At 45.5% G+C, this 14448-nt stretch overlaps 1 protein-coding gene across 4 annotated transcripts; it reads right to left on the minus strand.

Annotated features, from left to right (window-relative positions):
- Positions 1 to 518: 518 nt before the first annotated feature.
- Positions 519 to 12275, minus strand: HERPUD1 (homocysteine inducible ER protein with ubiquitin like domain 1). Of its 4 annotated transcripts, none has more exons than XM_049104138.1 (8): positions 11795 to 12275; positions 8745 to 8822; positions 8581 to 8652; positions 7461 to 7591; positions 5147 to 5266; positions 4301 to 4651; positions 2700 to 2805; positions 519 to 1283 (listed from the first exon to the last, which is right to left on the minus strand). In XM_049104138.1, the coding sequence occupies exons 1-8, from the start codon at positions 11945 to 11947 to the stop codon at positions 1119 to 1121; spliced, it is 1176 nt and encodes a 391-aa protein (XP_048960095.1). In that variant the 5' UTR covers positions 11948 to 12275; the 3' UTR covers positions 519 to 1118. The 4 variants fall into 4 exon arrangements, with proteins under 4 accessions (XP_048960095.1, XP_025304123.1, XP_025304122.1 ...); XM_025448338.3 differs by having other exon boundaries at positions 8581 to 8655; positions 11795 to 12266; XM_025448337.3 differs by having other exon boundaries at positions 5144 to 5266; positions 11795 to 12258.
- Between the last annotated feature and the right edge of the window lie 2173 nt (positions 12276 to 14448).

Consider the following 14448-nt stretch of genomic DNA (forward strand, 5'->3'; position numbering starts at 1 on the left):
CCTGTAACACTATTTGTATGTGAAAAATACACAGAGCTGTGTTTTTAAGATTAGTCTCAAAATTAATACTGAGATTTAGGTCACCAAAGCAGGCTCAGCTTACAAAAGCCTGCTATATGAGCAGGTATAATTAGTACAGAATTGGCAATGACACTTTTTTTAAAGTAGGTTCCACACCCAGCGGAGGGCTCAAACTCACGACTCAGATCAAGTCGCATGTTCTTCTGACTGAGCCGGCCAGGCCACCCCACTGTCCCTAACTTTAAACCCAGGGAATTCAAGTTTGATGGTCACTACATGAGCGGGTACCATTGGAATCAGGGGATGGGGGCAAACACAAGTACATTCTTAGTAAATTAAAACTTTCATGGCCTTACCATGTCATTCTTCATGAGTACTAATAGTTCATTTGCAAAAGAAGCAAAATGTTCACGTGACTCACAAGTCAGCAACCCAAATGTTGATCATTCAGTGACCACGGACAAGGAACGGACAGCTAAGAGGACAGGAGTCTCTGCCAGGTTCATTCATAGTAAAACTTTATTGAACAGAAAACCTAGCAAAGGCTTTCACCTCTGCAAAGTTCCCCTTGGTTTGAAGTAAAGCACTGCATTTTAAAAAGCAATTATACGTAAGTCTTTCCTAGAAAAGTCCTGCTAAAACATGTCTAGCAATTTCATTGATTATATAAAGTAGTACACTTAGTGTAATTTAAACATTCCAACAGGAATCAAATCGTACCAGCAGAACCATTTCTGCGTCTATGATATCTATGTACAAACACACATGCAGACACACACATCTGAAAAGTTCCTCAGGCATAAACATGCGACACTAATGCCTTCTACTTACAGTGCCTATGAAACTACATACAGTATATATTAAAGCTCTTCAGAGAATAAAGACATAAGAAGCCTCGGACATTTTTTGTTCAGCAATTTGTATCATGGCTTCACGTCTTAGTTTCTGCTTTTGTTTGATCAACAAAAGCATAACCTCCTCCTTGTTGATTTCTTGAATTCTGTGCCATTGCCATGTCCAGGTGAGGAGATCTAGCTGGAGTCAGGTGATCCAGTCCATGCCTGTCAAAGCCTCCAGCAGCCAGAAAGCAAGCACCATCAGTTTGCTATGGCTGGGGGGCCTTCTGGAAGAAGAGAAGCAAAGAAAGTCTTGAAGACAAGCCAGGCTGTGCTCATAAATGAAGGGCTGGTCTGCTCGTCATCCAGTACATCCCTGTCTGGAGGGAGGTGGTTGGGGTCTTCGATTTCAGGATCAAGGCCTTCCTACAGTTAAGGAAACACAATGAGAAAACCATTAGGATCGTGACAAACACCAAATAACGTAATGTGAGTTAGGAAAGGGCAGAGTAAATCCCTGGCAGCCAGGCCTCTGGGAATGGAGCTCTCAGGCCTCACAGCACAACTGTGCTGGTGATCTTCTCACAGTTTTGAAAATTCCCAGCAGTAAGTATTTAGAACAAACGAAGTAATTAGCTCTTTATTATTAAACTCATGAATTAAGCTAACCATTTCATTAAACGTGGATATCCTAATTTTGGCAGTGTTCTAAGAAACCAAAAATGGAAACTCTGGGTTCTAAGAACAGATACTAGGGTTACAATTTATATTACAGAAGAATATCCTTTAGTATTATGGATTAGGGGATCCCTGGGTGGCTCAGCAGTTTGGCGCCTGCCTTTGGCCCAGGGTGCGATCCTGGAGTCCTGGGATCGAGTCCCACGTTGGGCTCCTGGCATGGAGCCTGCTTCTCCCTCTGCCTGTGTGTCTCTGCCCCCCCCCCTCATAAATAAATACATAAATCTTAAAAAAAAATTATTAAAAAAAAAGAAAAGAATTATTTAAAAAAAGGATTATGGATTAAACTGCTCTATAAACCTAGGGAAATTCTCCAGGAAATTTAGTCTGTGAGATGTGCTTCTCTATCCCTAATCCTTAATTAAAATAACTATTAGCAGTTTCCATGGTATAATACTTATATAATATAGTAATTACATAATTATACAATAATCATTAGAGACCACTGAATGCTCAAAATAGTGAGTTTAAAAAAAAATTATTTACATATGTCAAAATGCAAATTGCCACATGACTAAAATACCTGATGGATTTTATGGCATATTCAATGTTTTTCAAAAATAGCTACTGCTCAGGGAGGCTGGGTGGCTCAGTTGGTTAAGTGTCTGACTCCTGGTTTCTGCTCAAGTCATAAGCTCAGGGTCATGGAATCAAGCCCTGTGTCAGGCTCCACACTTGGTGTGGAGTCTGCTTGATATTCTCTCTCTCCCTCTGCTTACACCTCTGCATGCTCTTTCTCTCAAAATAAATATATCTTAAAAAAAAAAAAAATAGCTACTGCTCTAAGAATAAATTTGAAAAAAATCTTGAAACTTCAGCCTAACGAATTGGCAGGGCAGCACGGGTGGCTCGGCAGTTTAGTGCTACCTTCTGCCCAGGGCCTGATCCTGGAGATCCAGGATCGAGTCCCATGTTGGGCATCCTGCATGGAGCTTGCTTCTTCCTTCCTCTGCCTGTGTCTCTGTGTCTCTCATGAATAAATAAATAGAATCTTTAAAAAACAAAAAGAAATGGCAAACCATGAGGTTAAATACCTAATGGTTAAGGATTTGAGAGCCTGGCATTTCACATGAAGCTTGCTGGGCCCCACTGGAAGCTCCTTACCTGTAAGTTATTGTTGGGGTCCTGATTAACAGCTTCATGAGGAGGACCATCATTTGGAAAGTTCTGAACCGGCCTCTGTCTAAATGGAAACCATCCAACGTGATGCCTTCAAAAGAAGCACATAAATTCTACCTCAGCTCATCATGGTGAACTTTGCTCAAGAATGTAAGGGTCTTCTTGATTAGATAAGGCCCCCGTTGTTCTCCTCCTCTCATCAAAGCAGGGCTCTGATTAGAAGCTCACAGCCAGGCCCATCTGGAGACACCTTCTACCACCCCATCTCCTAGACCTCTTCACTGGCCTGTCAGCTTCTTTAAGCTCACTATGGGGGACTATGTTTTATTCAGCACCATGTGGCCGACATTAACAGCACCTACACACATTAAGTGCTCTAAAAACACTTGCTCATCCAAACTAAACTTTATATCTGCAAATCTGAGCAGGGGGTGAGAGGGGGATAAATACACACATGCACACAGAGTTGGGATTATAACATGTAATAATCTGGATAATAATAAAACCTAAATTTGGCCACTTAAATATATGATTATAGAGACTGTAAATCTTAAGGAATTGCCTAAAATTTTATTTGGAAAATCCAATTAAAGTCTTAAAGCAAATGTGACAAAATATTAACAATTAATAATTCTGGATATATGAGTATTTGTTATATTATTCATATATTTCTCTCTTAATATTTTTAAAAATAAAATAAGAAGCCATTTTCCCTATAGAGGAAAAACTTATCAATTCTGACAATAAAGACGTAGTACTCCTCTAGGCCAGGGTTTCTTAACTTTGGTGCTAATGCCATATTGGGCTGGAGATTTACTGTGGGGCTGTCCCGTGCTTTTCAGGATGCCTAGCAGCACCTCTGGCTTCCACATACTAGATGCCAGTAGGCCCACCTCTCTGGATGTGACAGTCACAAATGTCATCCTAGTTGAGAACCACTACTCTGAGCAATGGATAAAGCCAAATATCAGATCTGTAAAGGTTCCCTGGCCTGTCAAAGCTATGCTGCAGTCAGTGCCTGACCTTCATCCTGGAAGGCAAGAGCTGTAGCTTGTTTTATTCAAAAGAAATATAATTTTCCCTTCCATGCCTTAGAAGGGCCATATTATTGTGGTTCATGAGCCTGACAGTTACCTTATCTAGAAGAAAACAGAATTTTCTTCTTGTATTAACACACCATTAATGTGTTTTCAGCAGTGTCCAATCAAGCTCTCAGCTCCTTGCATTGAAAGTACCAGAAATGTACCATTTACATACACTTTCACAGGAGCTCTTGGGTGGCTTAGTCAGTTAGGCATCCAATTCTTGATTTCGGCTCTGGTTATGATCTCAGGGTTGTGAGACTGAGCTCCACATTGGGCTCGGTACTGGGTATGGAGTCCATTTAAGATTCTCTCTCTCTGCCCCTCCCCCCACTCACACACTCTAAATAAATACAATCTTTTTTAAAAACACAATAAAAAATACACTTCCATAAACAATGACTGCGACTGCTCAAAAAAAAGAAAAATCTATATTTACTTTGAGCCACCATATGGTGTTAACTCATAGTAAAGGGAAAAAAGGAAATCAAATCATGTGCTTACAGGTACATGACGACAGTGGCTCCCATGACCATGAGGAACCTGCTCAGAGAGGAGTAGAAGTAGAGGATGCTGAGAAAAACGGAAAATGTGGCCGCTGAGTAGGTCCAATCCAACCAATCTCGATTTATTTCATCATCTTCTTCCACAATAGGGCCACCTTGTGCATTCATTCGCAAATTTTGATTGGCCCCAGGGTTAACCACCACTGGAGGAGCAGCGTTCTGATTGGCTGGCTGGTTCTCTGCTGGAAACTGGTTGTGAATAGGGGCTGGAGCAGGTGCAGAAACCACAGGGATCTCCTGTGCACTTGGTGAGGCGACAAACGCCCCTGATGCAGCAGTGGCCGCTAAACTAAAATGAAAATGACAGAGGCAGATACTATTAAGAGCAAAGCACTGTGAAGACTGCTTCTCATAACCTTATTTACACAGGATGTTTTACTGTCAAAAATTATAAATAGGTATATGAAAACTTGACTTTTCTTGAACTTAGTGAAGAATTTCTTTACTAACAATTCTATCTATAAATGCCTCTTCTGCTCCTTAGAGAAGCACATGGTAAATTTCACCTGGAGTTAGAAGCATAAAACTATAAAAGCATGGTACAGTAGCAAATTAAATTTTTCGCAAAACTTTAAAGATATTTCGTATTGAAAAGGAAGTAACTGATTCTCAATGAACTCCTGAAACTACAAACAGACATAAGTCCCCCTGAATTAGGGAGCAGTTATTTACACTCTCCTCCACTGGACCAGAAAGAGCAGGCCTCTACAGAAACTGATGAATACCCTCATCCCTCCATCCCTAACGCTGGCCGCCCCCCGCATGACAGGGAAGGACTTACTACTGCATGTAGTACTGCCGCGCATACATCTGCTGGAACCAGGAGAGCTGCAGCCAACCATAGGTGGTATAGCCCGAGAAACCAGGCCCCAGGCCTTGGAACGCTGGCTGGGCAGCTTCAGGCCTATGAAAGATTTTTAAAAAACACTCATTTTGACCTGGCATAGTATGAATAAATAAAAGGCCTAAATTACAATTAGGACTTCAAATCAAAGAGGTAGAGGCTTTATTTAGGACAGCTACATGGTAGATTACTGTGTGTTGCACCTCTGTCATATAAGCACAGAAACTGCTGACAGAGCCCCCCTACCATGGTCCAGGTCCCACAGGGACACAAGAGCCCGTGCCCAGCACTGGGTTCTCACACCATGTCATTACTATGACATATAAACAATCTGAACCCTTTCAGGCTAGGTGGATCCTCACCCCTGTTCTCCATCTGCCAAGTCTCACTGCAGCTCTAAACCCACTATTTATCCTACAAAGAGCCGCTCTAAAAACCCACATCTCTCTCAAAGCCCTTCCTGAAGAAAACTACCCTGTCCTCCTGATACTCATTTCTCCCCACCCTTAAATCTGAGCTACTTGTGGGGCTGAGCTACGTGTGTATGTGGCATCACTCATACGTGCTTACTGACCACCCTGTATAGGCTGCTGGACTGTTATCTCACTGGATCCTCAACGACCTTGTGAGGAGGGAGCTTTCCCCTCTATTTCACAGAGGGGAGCTGAAATACAGCTCAGGGAAGACAAGGGATTTGCACAAAGTCATTGAGCTAGTTAAATAGCAGGGCTGGATTTGAGACATGTTTGACACCAAACTCCTATTTCTTAAACAGCCAAGGGCAGGGGATATGGGTGTCATCTTTAGCTTTGTGTGCCTTAGACAGTAAACTTCTTTGGCAGCAGTTCACAAAACTGAAACTAAGAATCGTGGAAAAATCAGGAACTGGTTATGTGATCAGCACTGCTGGTTAACTCCCGTCCTTAAAGTTCTATGTATTGGCTACTCAATAAATATGTGTTGAATAAAATCAACAAGTTTTATCAAGGTGAAATTAACACGCATATGGGCCACAAATCTCATGTTGTATAGCTAGAATTAGAGAAACACTTTTAAGTGTTTCTATCCAATTATCCAATTTATATGCTGACAGTCTTTTTCTTCTTTTTAAGTAGGTTCCATGTTCAGCGTGGAGGCCAATGCAGGGTTCGATCTCAGGACTCTGAGATCAAGACCTGAGCTGAGATCAAGAGTCAGACACTTAATCAATTGACGCACCCAGGTGCCCCTATGCTGTCTTTTAACCAAATTCTCTAACCAGTGTTTCCAAAATGGTGTTCCAATTCAGGTAAGTCTTGTTATAATGTTGTTTTTGATCATTTAAAAAAGTTACAGTGAAAGGAAGTGAGAGGATAACAAAGTGCTTTTGTAGTTCTCATGAGGAGAGCATTGTAAATATGCAAGATAACTCAAGTATGTAGGGGTGAACTGACATGATGTCTGGGAATTACTTTTAAACACTTCAGAAAGGAAAAAGCAAAGGAGGAATAGATGAAACAAGGATGGTCAAACTTTGATCATTACTGGGTTTGGGCGATGGCTGCGTGGAGATTCATTACACTGTTCCCTCTGCTTTTGTATTTGAAATTTCTGTTAAGGAAAAAACAACTCACCGTTCCTCAAATACCTGACTGTGTCAAAATTATTAAAAACCAATAGGAAAAGGGAAGCAGGAGTCAAGGGATTACAGAATTTCAACTTGTAGTTAATTATTTTTCCCCATAACAACTTTCATAATAAGGTGTTCCAAGAGGTATGAAATCCAAACATCAGAGCATTTAGTCACTCCTGGCTTTTGCTCTAAAGAAAAGACCTTTTTTTTCCTAGCACTGCCAACTCAGCCCTTGGCAGAGCATTTCTTAATCTTTTCACCTTTTGTCACCCATTGTTATGACAGACAAAGCACAAAGCCACTCAGCAAAGCAGCTATGAGATGCTTACACCAGCTGTTTTCTCTGCAGCACTAAGTCCCTATCATGAGGTCAGCACAAGGCAAAGCACAACCACATGGGAAGGGAAATGCCTACATTTCCAACACATGCACCCCCATATGTTTATAAGTTTGTAAAAGGCTGTGTATTAAGCTAAATGCATAAAAGATCTTTATGATCTTTAGAGTGAAGCCCTTAAAAAGCAACATTTTTTACATTTTAAAGTTCTGTGACTACATACCATAAACATACTTTATTCTTAAAATTGATGCAATGACACACATCCATGTTGTATAAACCTGGTGCTCTATTGTAACACTCACCTTGAGATATTCTCCCATCCAGACGGAGAAAGGTTCCGAAGAACATCCCTTTGTCTTAAACTGTCTCCTGAGGAATCCCCAGGATACTGTCCCTGATGGAGACCAGCAGGCTGCTCTGTGGATTCAGCAACCTAAGAAAGTATAAGATGAACATTAGAACAAAGGATCTGATGCAACTGTCTGCAACAAAACTAAAAGGATTCTTTTGCTGTGAATGGCTTATGTCCCTCATCCTGACCCTCTGAATGACAAAATTAAATAAATGCAACGTTATGTAAAAAATACTCTGAAATTTATTCAATCCAATTTCAATATATAGATATTTTTAAAATTCTCTATTTTTTCCTAGAATAACGATGCTGTAATTTTATCAAAATCTTCCAATGAAGTTAAAGTATCCTGATAATGTTCTATAGATTTTATGGTGCTAAATTTACTAAATCAAGAAACTAAATCTGACCAATAAGATTTAGAAATACAACCCAACCAGCAACCTAAAGGAAAGAAATTTCCTATTCTATGTTCAGATGTTTCATGAAAGAGTCATGATCCTAATTTAGAGTGCATCATTACATTAGAATATTATTATTGTATATTTAAGTCAACACTGTGAAATGAAAAATAAACTACTTTGGCTCTCAAACATAAGTAAGTCTTTAGAGATCACTTGATAGAGACTGTGATCTTTTCCTATCCAATTAAATAAGTCACAATGAAAATTTCCAAAGAAAATATATTCACTTCTTTTATTGTTTATAAAAATTAGTGACTCCTTAGAAGCAGCTTATTATGCGCTAAATTTAGTAAAAGCCCATTTTAAAGTGCCTTGCTGGTTCAGTGATCTGGATACACAGCTATTGTAGGTCAAATCATGTCCCAGAAGATTGTGTAATGTAGAACACTACTTTCCCACAACACTGGCATAGTCTACTACTGTGAGAGTAGACATGCACTTGTATTGGTAAGTTTCTAATTCCTGATTTTTGCTGGGGAAGAAACAAAATATTACTTGATAATAAAAAGGCACTAAAATCTCTTAAGAGTTTTTTCCAACTCCCCTTATTTCTACCATGAGAGTCTGAATGACACAGATTGTTATAATCTGGAAAAGCAGACATACCTTTGCGCTGGTGTCTGATGTTTTTGAAGGACCCTTCACATTGCACACCAGATGCAAAACATGCCGTTTTTCCTGCTAACAAGAATAAGGAGGTACTTTAGGACCTGAATTTAACCTGGTAAGTGCTTTTAAAACATTCAAAAGTTAACGTGTAAATGATGTACCTTTGGAAGCAAGTCCTTGAGATACTGGTGATCCAACAACAGCTTCCCAGAATAAATTAACCTCTGGTCCTCTGGACGCTACTCATGGAAAGAAAGAGTACCACAGGTCAGCATTTAGCTCCCACAAGTTCCCAAATACAGAAGAAACTTTGATAGAAATAACTTGAATATGGGTGTTTTTCCCTAGAATCACAGGAAAGCATTTTTTTTTTTCAAAGGTTTCATATACAAAACTCCTCTATAGAAAGTACTGAACTTTGAATTTCTCTTTAACATGCAAATAAATTTAGGATGGCAAATTATCTCCAGTCCACAAAATCTATGATGACCTACTTGACTTTTAAACTCCCAAGGAAATTCCTTTCTGCCACTAAAAACACAAATTGTATTTGGGGATCCCACAGCAACTAACTTCAAAACCTGGTTTGATCTCAGAGAAAACTCAAAGTACTCCCAACCAAGGTCAGCCTTTACCAAAATCACCTAGTATTGTCCTAAGAGAAATTTTTTTTTTAATTTTAAGATTTTATCTATTTATTTGAGACAGTGTGTGTATATATGTAAGCAGGGGGAGGGGGAGGGGGAAAAGCAGACTCCCCACTGAGCAGCTCTATCCCAAGGCCCTGAAATCATGATCTCAGCCCAAAGCAGACACTTAACCAACTGAGCCACCCAGGACCCCAACATAAAGCAATTCTAAACTAAGCTCTCAAAGAGACTTTTCCTAACATACAAATCCAAGTATAGAGGAAATGGTGCGTAGGTAGTATTTCAGAGAACTCTATGAGGCTTACTACCCCTATTGAAGGGAGGAAAAGTCTGAAACTGACTTGTCCAAGTTCACCCGTCACTGAAGAGTCAGGATTCCAACCGTCATCTCCATTCCAGTGATTTCAAAACCACAGGGACTCTACACATTTTCATATAAATCTCACTTTTAAAATCAACTAGATTTTAAATTCCTTTAAAAACCATACTTAAAAATAACGGCCTCAAATGATACATACCAAAGCCAGTACTCTATAGAGATCACCAACCCAAGGACAGAACAATTATGCAAAATCTGGAATAAAGTTGCTCCTGCCAAGTAGCTGGAGATTATAAAGCAAACTGTTTAAATCAATCAAAACGATAATTGCATCTATTTATCTGCATAAATCAGGATTTTTTTTTACACCACGCACCTTGAACTACAGAACCAAATTGGATACTATTTTTCACCATTGTTCTGATTGACTTTACAGGTAATGCTATGCACATAATCTTGTTAAATGCTAGAGGTGGGGTCCTGCATTACATAAAGAGTTCCACACTAGTAAAGGTTTTGAAAACCACAGATGCCTGTTTTTCCCTTTAAAAGGCCTGACCTGGGATCCCTGGGTGGCGCAGCGGTTTGGCGCCTGCCTTTGGCCCAGGGCGCGATCCTGGAGACCCGGGATCGAATCCCATATCGGGCTCCCAGTGCATGGAGCCTGCTTCTCCCTCTGCCTGTGTCTCTGCCTCTCTCTCTCTGTGTGTGACCATCATAAATAAAGAAAAAATTAAAAAAAATAAATAAATAAAAAATAAAAAAATAAAAGGCCTGACCTGACGTTCCATCAAATCAGAAGGCTGATTTGAAAAAAGAAATTAAATATGCTAAACTATTATAAAAGTAAGAAACCAAATGACGAGTGCCCCTCCAGTCATAATTTTTATGCACAAATTTACACACCTGAGAGGTCTTTTATTTACAATTTTTGGGTCTTCAGACTTAATAGGAGTGACGGTTGTCACCCAAGGAAGCCCTTAAGGGAAGCTCTCCTCCAAAACACTTTTACCAAATGATGCAACTAGGGACCACACCTATCTGTGGACCTAACAGCTATTCTCACAGCACCTGGGCCACCGAGTTTCTTGGAAACAGTTGTGGTGAAACTACAAATAGTCCCAAGGGGAATGCTGAAGGAATGACAGCTTTTTAGGTAAACTAGCAAAATTCAAAGAATAACTCGGAAGGAAAGCTCACTTCTACAATTCCATATTCAACAATTAAGGGATAAAAAGCCTGACAACTCCCCCCTCCCCCCCCCCCCCCCCCCCAGCTACCACACGCTGCAAATTTTCAGGTAAGAGGCAACAATTTCAGTCTTTGTCGCCCAGATGCCTTCTCCTGTTTAAGGCAGAATCGCACTTGTGGGCAGCGGAGCACACGGCTGACACTTACATAATATCAGGGTACAAAGTAAATACAGGAAGGTCCGGCTCGCAGCCTCCGTCACGTGGTGGGGAGGGAAGGGAGGGCGGTGCTAAGGGGGATGTTGACAGATGTGTCAACCAAAACAAAGCGAGGAAGTCTGTAATTGAGGAGCCAAAGCCTTAACGCCCAGACCCTGCCTGCTTCCTTCTAAACCCTCTAAGCAGAGAGTGCGCGGGGCTCCTCCCCGGGACCAGGCACAGGCCGCGGAGTCCGGCGCGCCGGGCAGGGAGGGGCCGCGGCGGAAGGCGGCGGGCGAGGGGAAGAGCCACGTCTCGCTGCCGGCTGCGGCGCCCCGAGGACACACGCACTCCTTGGGCGCTCCCCCGTGTCCCCAGCCACGGGCCGGGGCTGGCCCCGCTGGCCCCCGCCCTCCTGCCCCGCACCGAGACGCTGCTTCGGAAGATCCCCTTCGCAGCATTCCTGCGTCCCCGCTTCTATCCAGTTCCCAGTGCGCAACGCCTGTCGCCCTGCTCTTTCGGGGAAACGGAGTTTGGAAGGGTGCGAGGACTCACCCAAGGTCAAGCCGCGGGCTCGGCGGCGGGGCCAAGGCCGGAAGCCAGACCCAGGGGACGGGGCAGTGGTCTGGGAGGCGGGGCGGGAGGGCGACGGCCGTAGGGGCTGGGGGACACGGGACGAGGGACGGGGAAGGCAGCCCGTCTGCAGGGCGGAGCGATGGCGGCGGGGCAGGGCGAGACCCCCGCGGGGAGGCGACCTGCGGGGGACCGGCCGTCGGGCTGGGGGCGATGCGCGAGCCGCAGGGATGGCGGCCGCGCCGGGGGACGCCGGCAAGGGGAGTCGGGGCCCCTCTCACCGGGCGCTCGGGGTAGACGCGGCTCAGGTGGGCCTTGAGGCGGCCCACGCTCCAGCTGCGGTCGCCGCTCAGCTCCAGGTCGCGGTGGCGCTGGTTGGGGCTCTTCACCAGGAGCGTGACGGGCTCAGGCTCGGGTTCGGGCTCGACCTCCATGTCGGCTGCGCTGTGGGCTCGGCGGCGCTCCGAGAAGCCAGGCAGGCGGCGTCGGGGCCGCCCACAACCTCCGCAACGACCGCTCGCGTCTCTGGGGCGCGCGCCCCCGCCTCAGGCGCCTTTTATAGGCACCTCGCGCTAGGGCTCTGCGGCGAGGACACTCTGTGGCCGCCGCCCATTGGCTGGGGCGGGGGTCACGGCCCTAACGTGGCCCAATCGGCGCCCGGTTCGTGGGCGGAAGGGCGGGCCGAGCACGTGGTCGGGGGCTGATGCAACCCGTCGCCCTTGCGTCACTCGGAGTCCCGGCTGCGGCCCCGGAACCCGGGTTCGGCGGCCATGTTTGGGTGCGCTGAGCCCCGGCGGGGCGCTGAGGCCCGGACGGACCGGGGTGCGGCCTTGCTCCAGGCGCCTGTGGGGGCACGGGCAGGCAGACCCCCCGCTTGCAGGCTTCTGCAAATTGTGTCCTCACAAAGCAGCTCTCCCCGCCCTTTCTGACCCCGGGTGCCGAGGCTCTCTGCCCCTTTCCCTTCCCGGCGGTGCGGGCGGCCCGGACGCCAGGCCCCGCGGCCTGCCCTACGGCGGAGGCTTCCCCACGCCTTCCGCGGCCTCCGCCCGGAGCACGGCGGGCTGGGCCCCGTGTGCGAGTCCCGGGGCCTCGGCAGGGGAGGACGCAGGCTGGACTCCCCCTGCGGCCTGGACGTGACCGCGGCCCCCGCGGGCGCGCGCATCCCCTTTACGGCGCCAGCCCGCGCGGCCTTCCACTGCGGCGGAGCCCCCGAGGCGAGGCTTCTCCGTGTTCTACGAGGTGGAGGTGCCGGTGCCGGTGCCGCTGAGGTAGGCCAACCTCCCGCCCTCGCCTCTGTAGGAAGAAAGGTCTTGAAAAACAGCACCGACGTGGTGCGGGCCCCATCCCGATGCAGGCGTCTTGGGACGTCTGTCCCTGCGGGTGCCGGGAGCGCGGCAAGGGCAGGCGGCTGACGCGAGGGGCCTGGTCGGGCCGGAGGCTGCAGGCCGCGGACCGCAGGCCCGAGGGACAGAACGCGCTGTGCCCTGGGCCAGGAGGCCGGAGCCACACATGGAGGTGCTGGGCCGGGGTTGCTCCTTCTGAGGAGGGCTGCGAGAGGGAATCTGTTCAGTGCGTTTTCCTGCTTCTGGTAGTTTGTGGCAATGTCTGCAGTTCTGGGTGTGGGGCTACAGCGTCCCAGCGCGGCCTGCGCCGTCAGGGTGCGTTCTCCCTGTGTGCGTGCTTTTCCGCATCATTTTCCCTCCATGCAGGTCTGTTTCTGCGTCTCAACACCCCCCCCCCTTTATTATTTATTTACTTATTTATTTTTGTTTGTTTAAGAGAGAGTGTGAGCACAAGGGGGGTCAGGGGGCGATGCGGAGAGAGACTCTCAAGCAGACTCCATTCACTCAGCGCAGAGCCAGACCTGAGGCTCCATCCCACAACCCTGAAATGAGGACCTGAGCCAAAATCAAAAGTTGGACCTCCAACAGGCACCCCCACACCACCCTTTCTATAAGGATGCCAGTCATACTGGTTTAGTCCACCCAAATGATTTCACTTTAGCTTGATCTTGTGCAAAGACCACATTTCCACATTCATAGGTACTGGGGGTCAGGACTTCAACATCCTTTTACACGATTCGATCCGTAACAGTTAGCCTTAATGTAACACAGAACTAGGGTGGCTTCTTTTTCAGCAGTCTTTATGTTAAGAAGAGGAAGTGGAGGGCTTTACAATTTATTTTTTTAGATTTATTTATTTATTTATTTATTCACATAGACACAGAGAAAGAGAGAGGCAGAGACACAGGCAGAGGGAGAAGCAGGCTCCATGCAGGGAGCCCGATGTGGGACTCGATCCTGGGTCTCCAGGATCCTACCCTGGGCCAAAGGTGGCACCCGGCCTGTCCAAGTGGAGGGCTTTAGAGATAAAGTGTGCCCATGCTCAGCTTTCTGTGATTGGTTTTCATCTGCTGAGGAGGGCTGTGTCGCTTCTCATCACAGGTGTGGGACCTGTGCAAAAACACGGGACTCCACTCGTGCTTTAATGCTCTGCTGTTACCATCTGATATTCTTATACATTTTGAACAAGAAGTTTTGCATTTTCATTTTTCTCTATGTCCTCACAAATTGTGTAGCTGGTCCTGCTTTTCATATATAAGATGGGAGGAAATGACTGATTATGATCTGGTAGTCTTGGAACTAGCTAGAAGCTGACCAGTGGGGCCAGGCCATATAAAAAATAGCAGAAGCTTTAAAAGAGGCAGCCAGACAGGAGATAATGACGTTACTGGGAAATTAAATATGGCACATGGCATGGTTTCCTCTAGCCTGCAGTGACAAGCATCAGATGCACGTCCACTTCCACTCAGTAAAAAAGTAAAGTGGTGTGTTCTTTTCCTTAGGAAAAAGGTAATCTAATTTCTAATTTTTAAAAAAGATATCTCCCAAGAAGAGAGCTCCTTTGTAAGGACTTTGGTGATTCTGCCCATAGC

The sequence above is a fragment of the Canis lupus genome, chromosome 2 (genome assembly GCF_003254725.2).
Source record: "Canis lupus dingo isolate Sandy chromosome 2, ASM325472v2, whole genome shotgun sequence".
NCBI classification, from domain to species: Eukaryota; Metazoa; Chordata; class Mammalia; order Carnivora; family Canidae; genus Canis; species Canis lupus.

Coding starts and splice junctions, on each gene's coding strand:
- HERPUD1 (XM_025448336.3), bottom strand. CDS start 11,947: ATGGAGGTCGAGCCCGAACCCGAGCCTGAGCCCGTCACGCTCCTGGTG. Junction 8,656..8,744: donor TCAAGGACTTGCTTCCAAAG/GTACATCATTTA, acceptor TATTCTTGTTAG/CAGGAAAAACGGCATGTTTT. Junction 4,652..5,143: donor CGGCAGTACTACATGCAGTA/GTAAGTCCTTCC, acceptor TTTTCATTTTAG/TTTAGCGGCCACTGCTGCAT.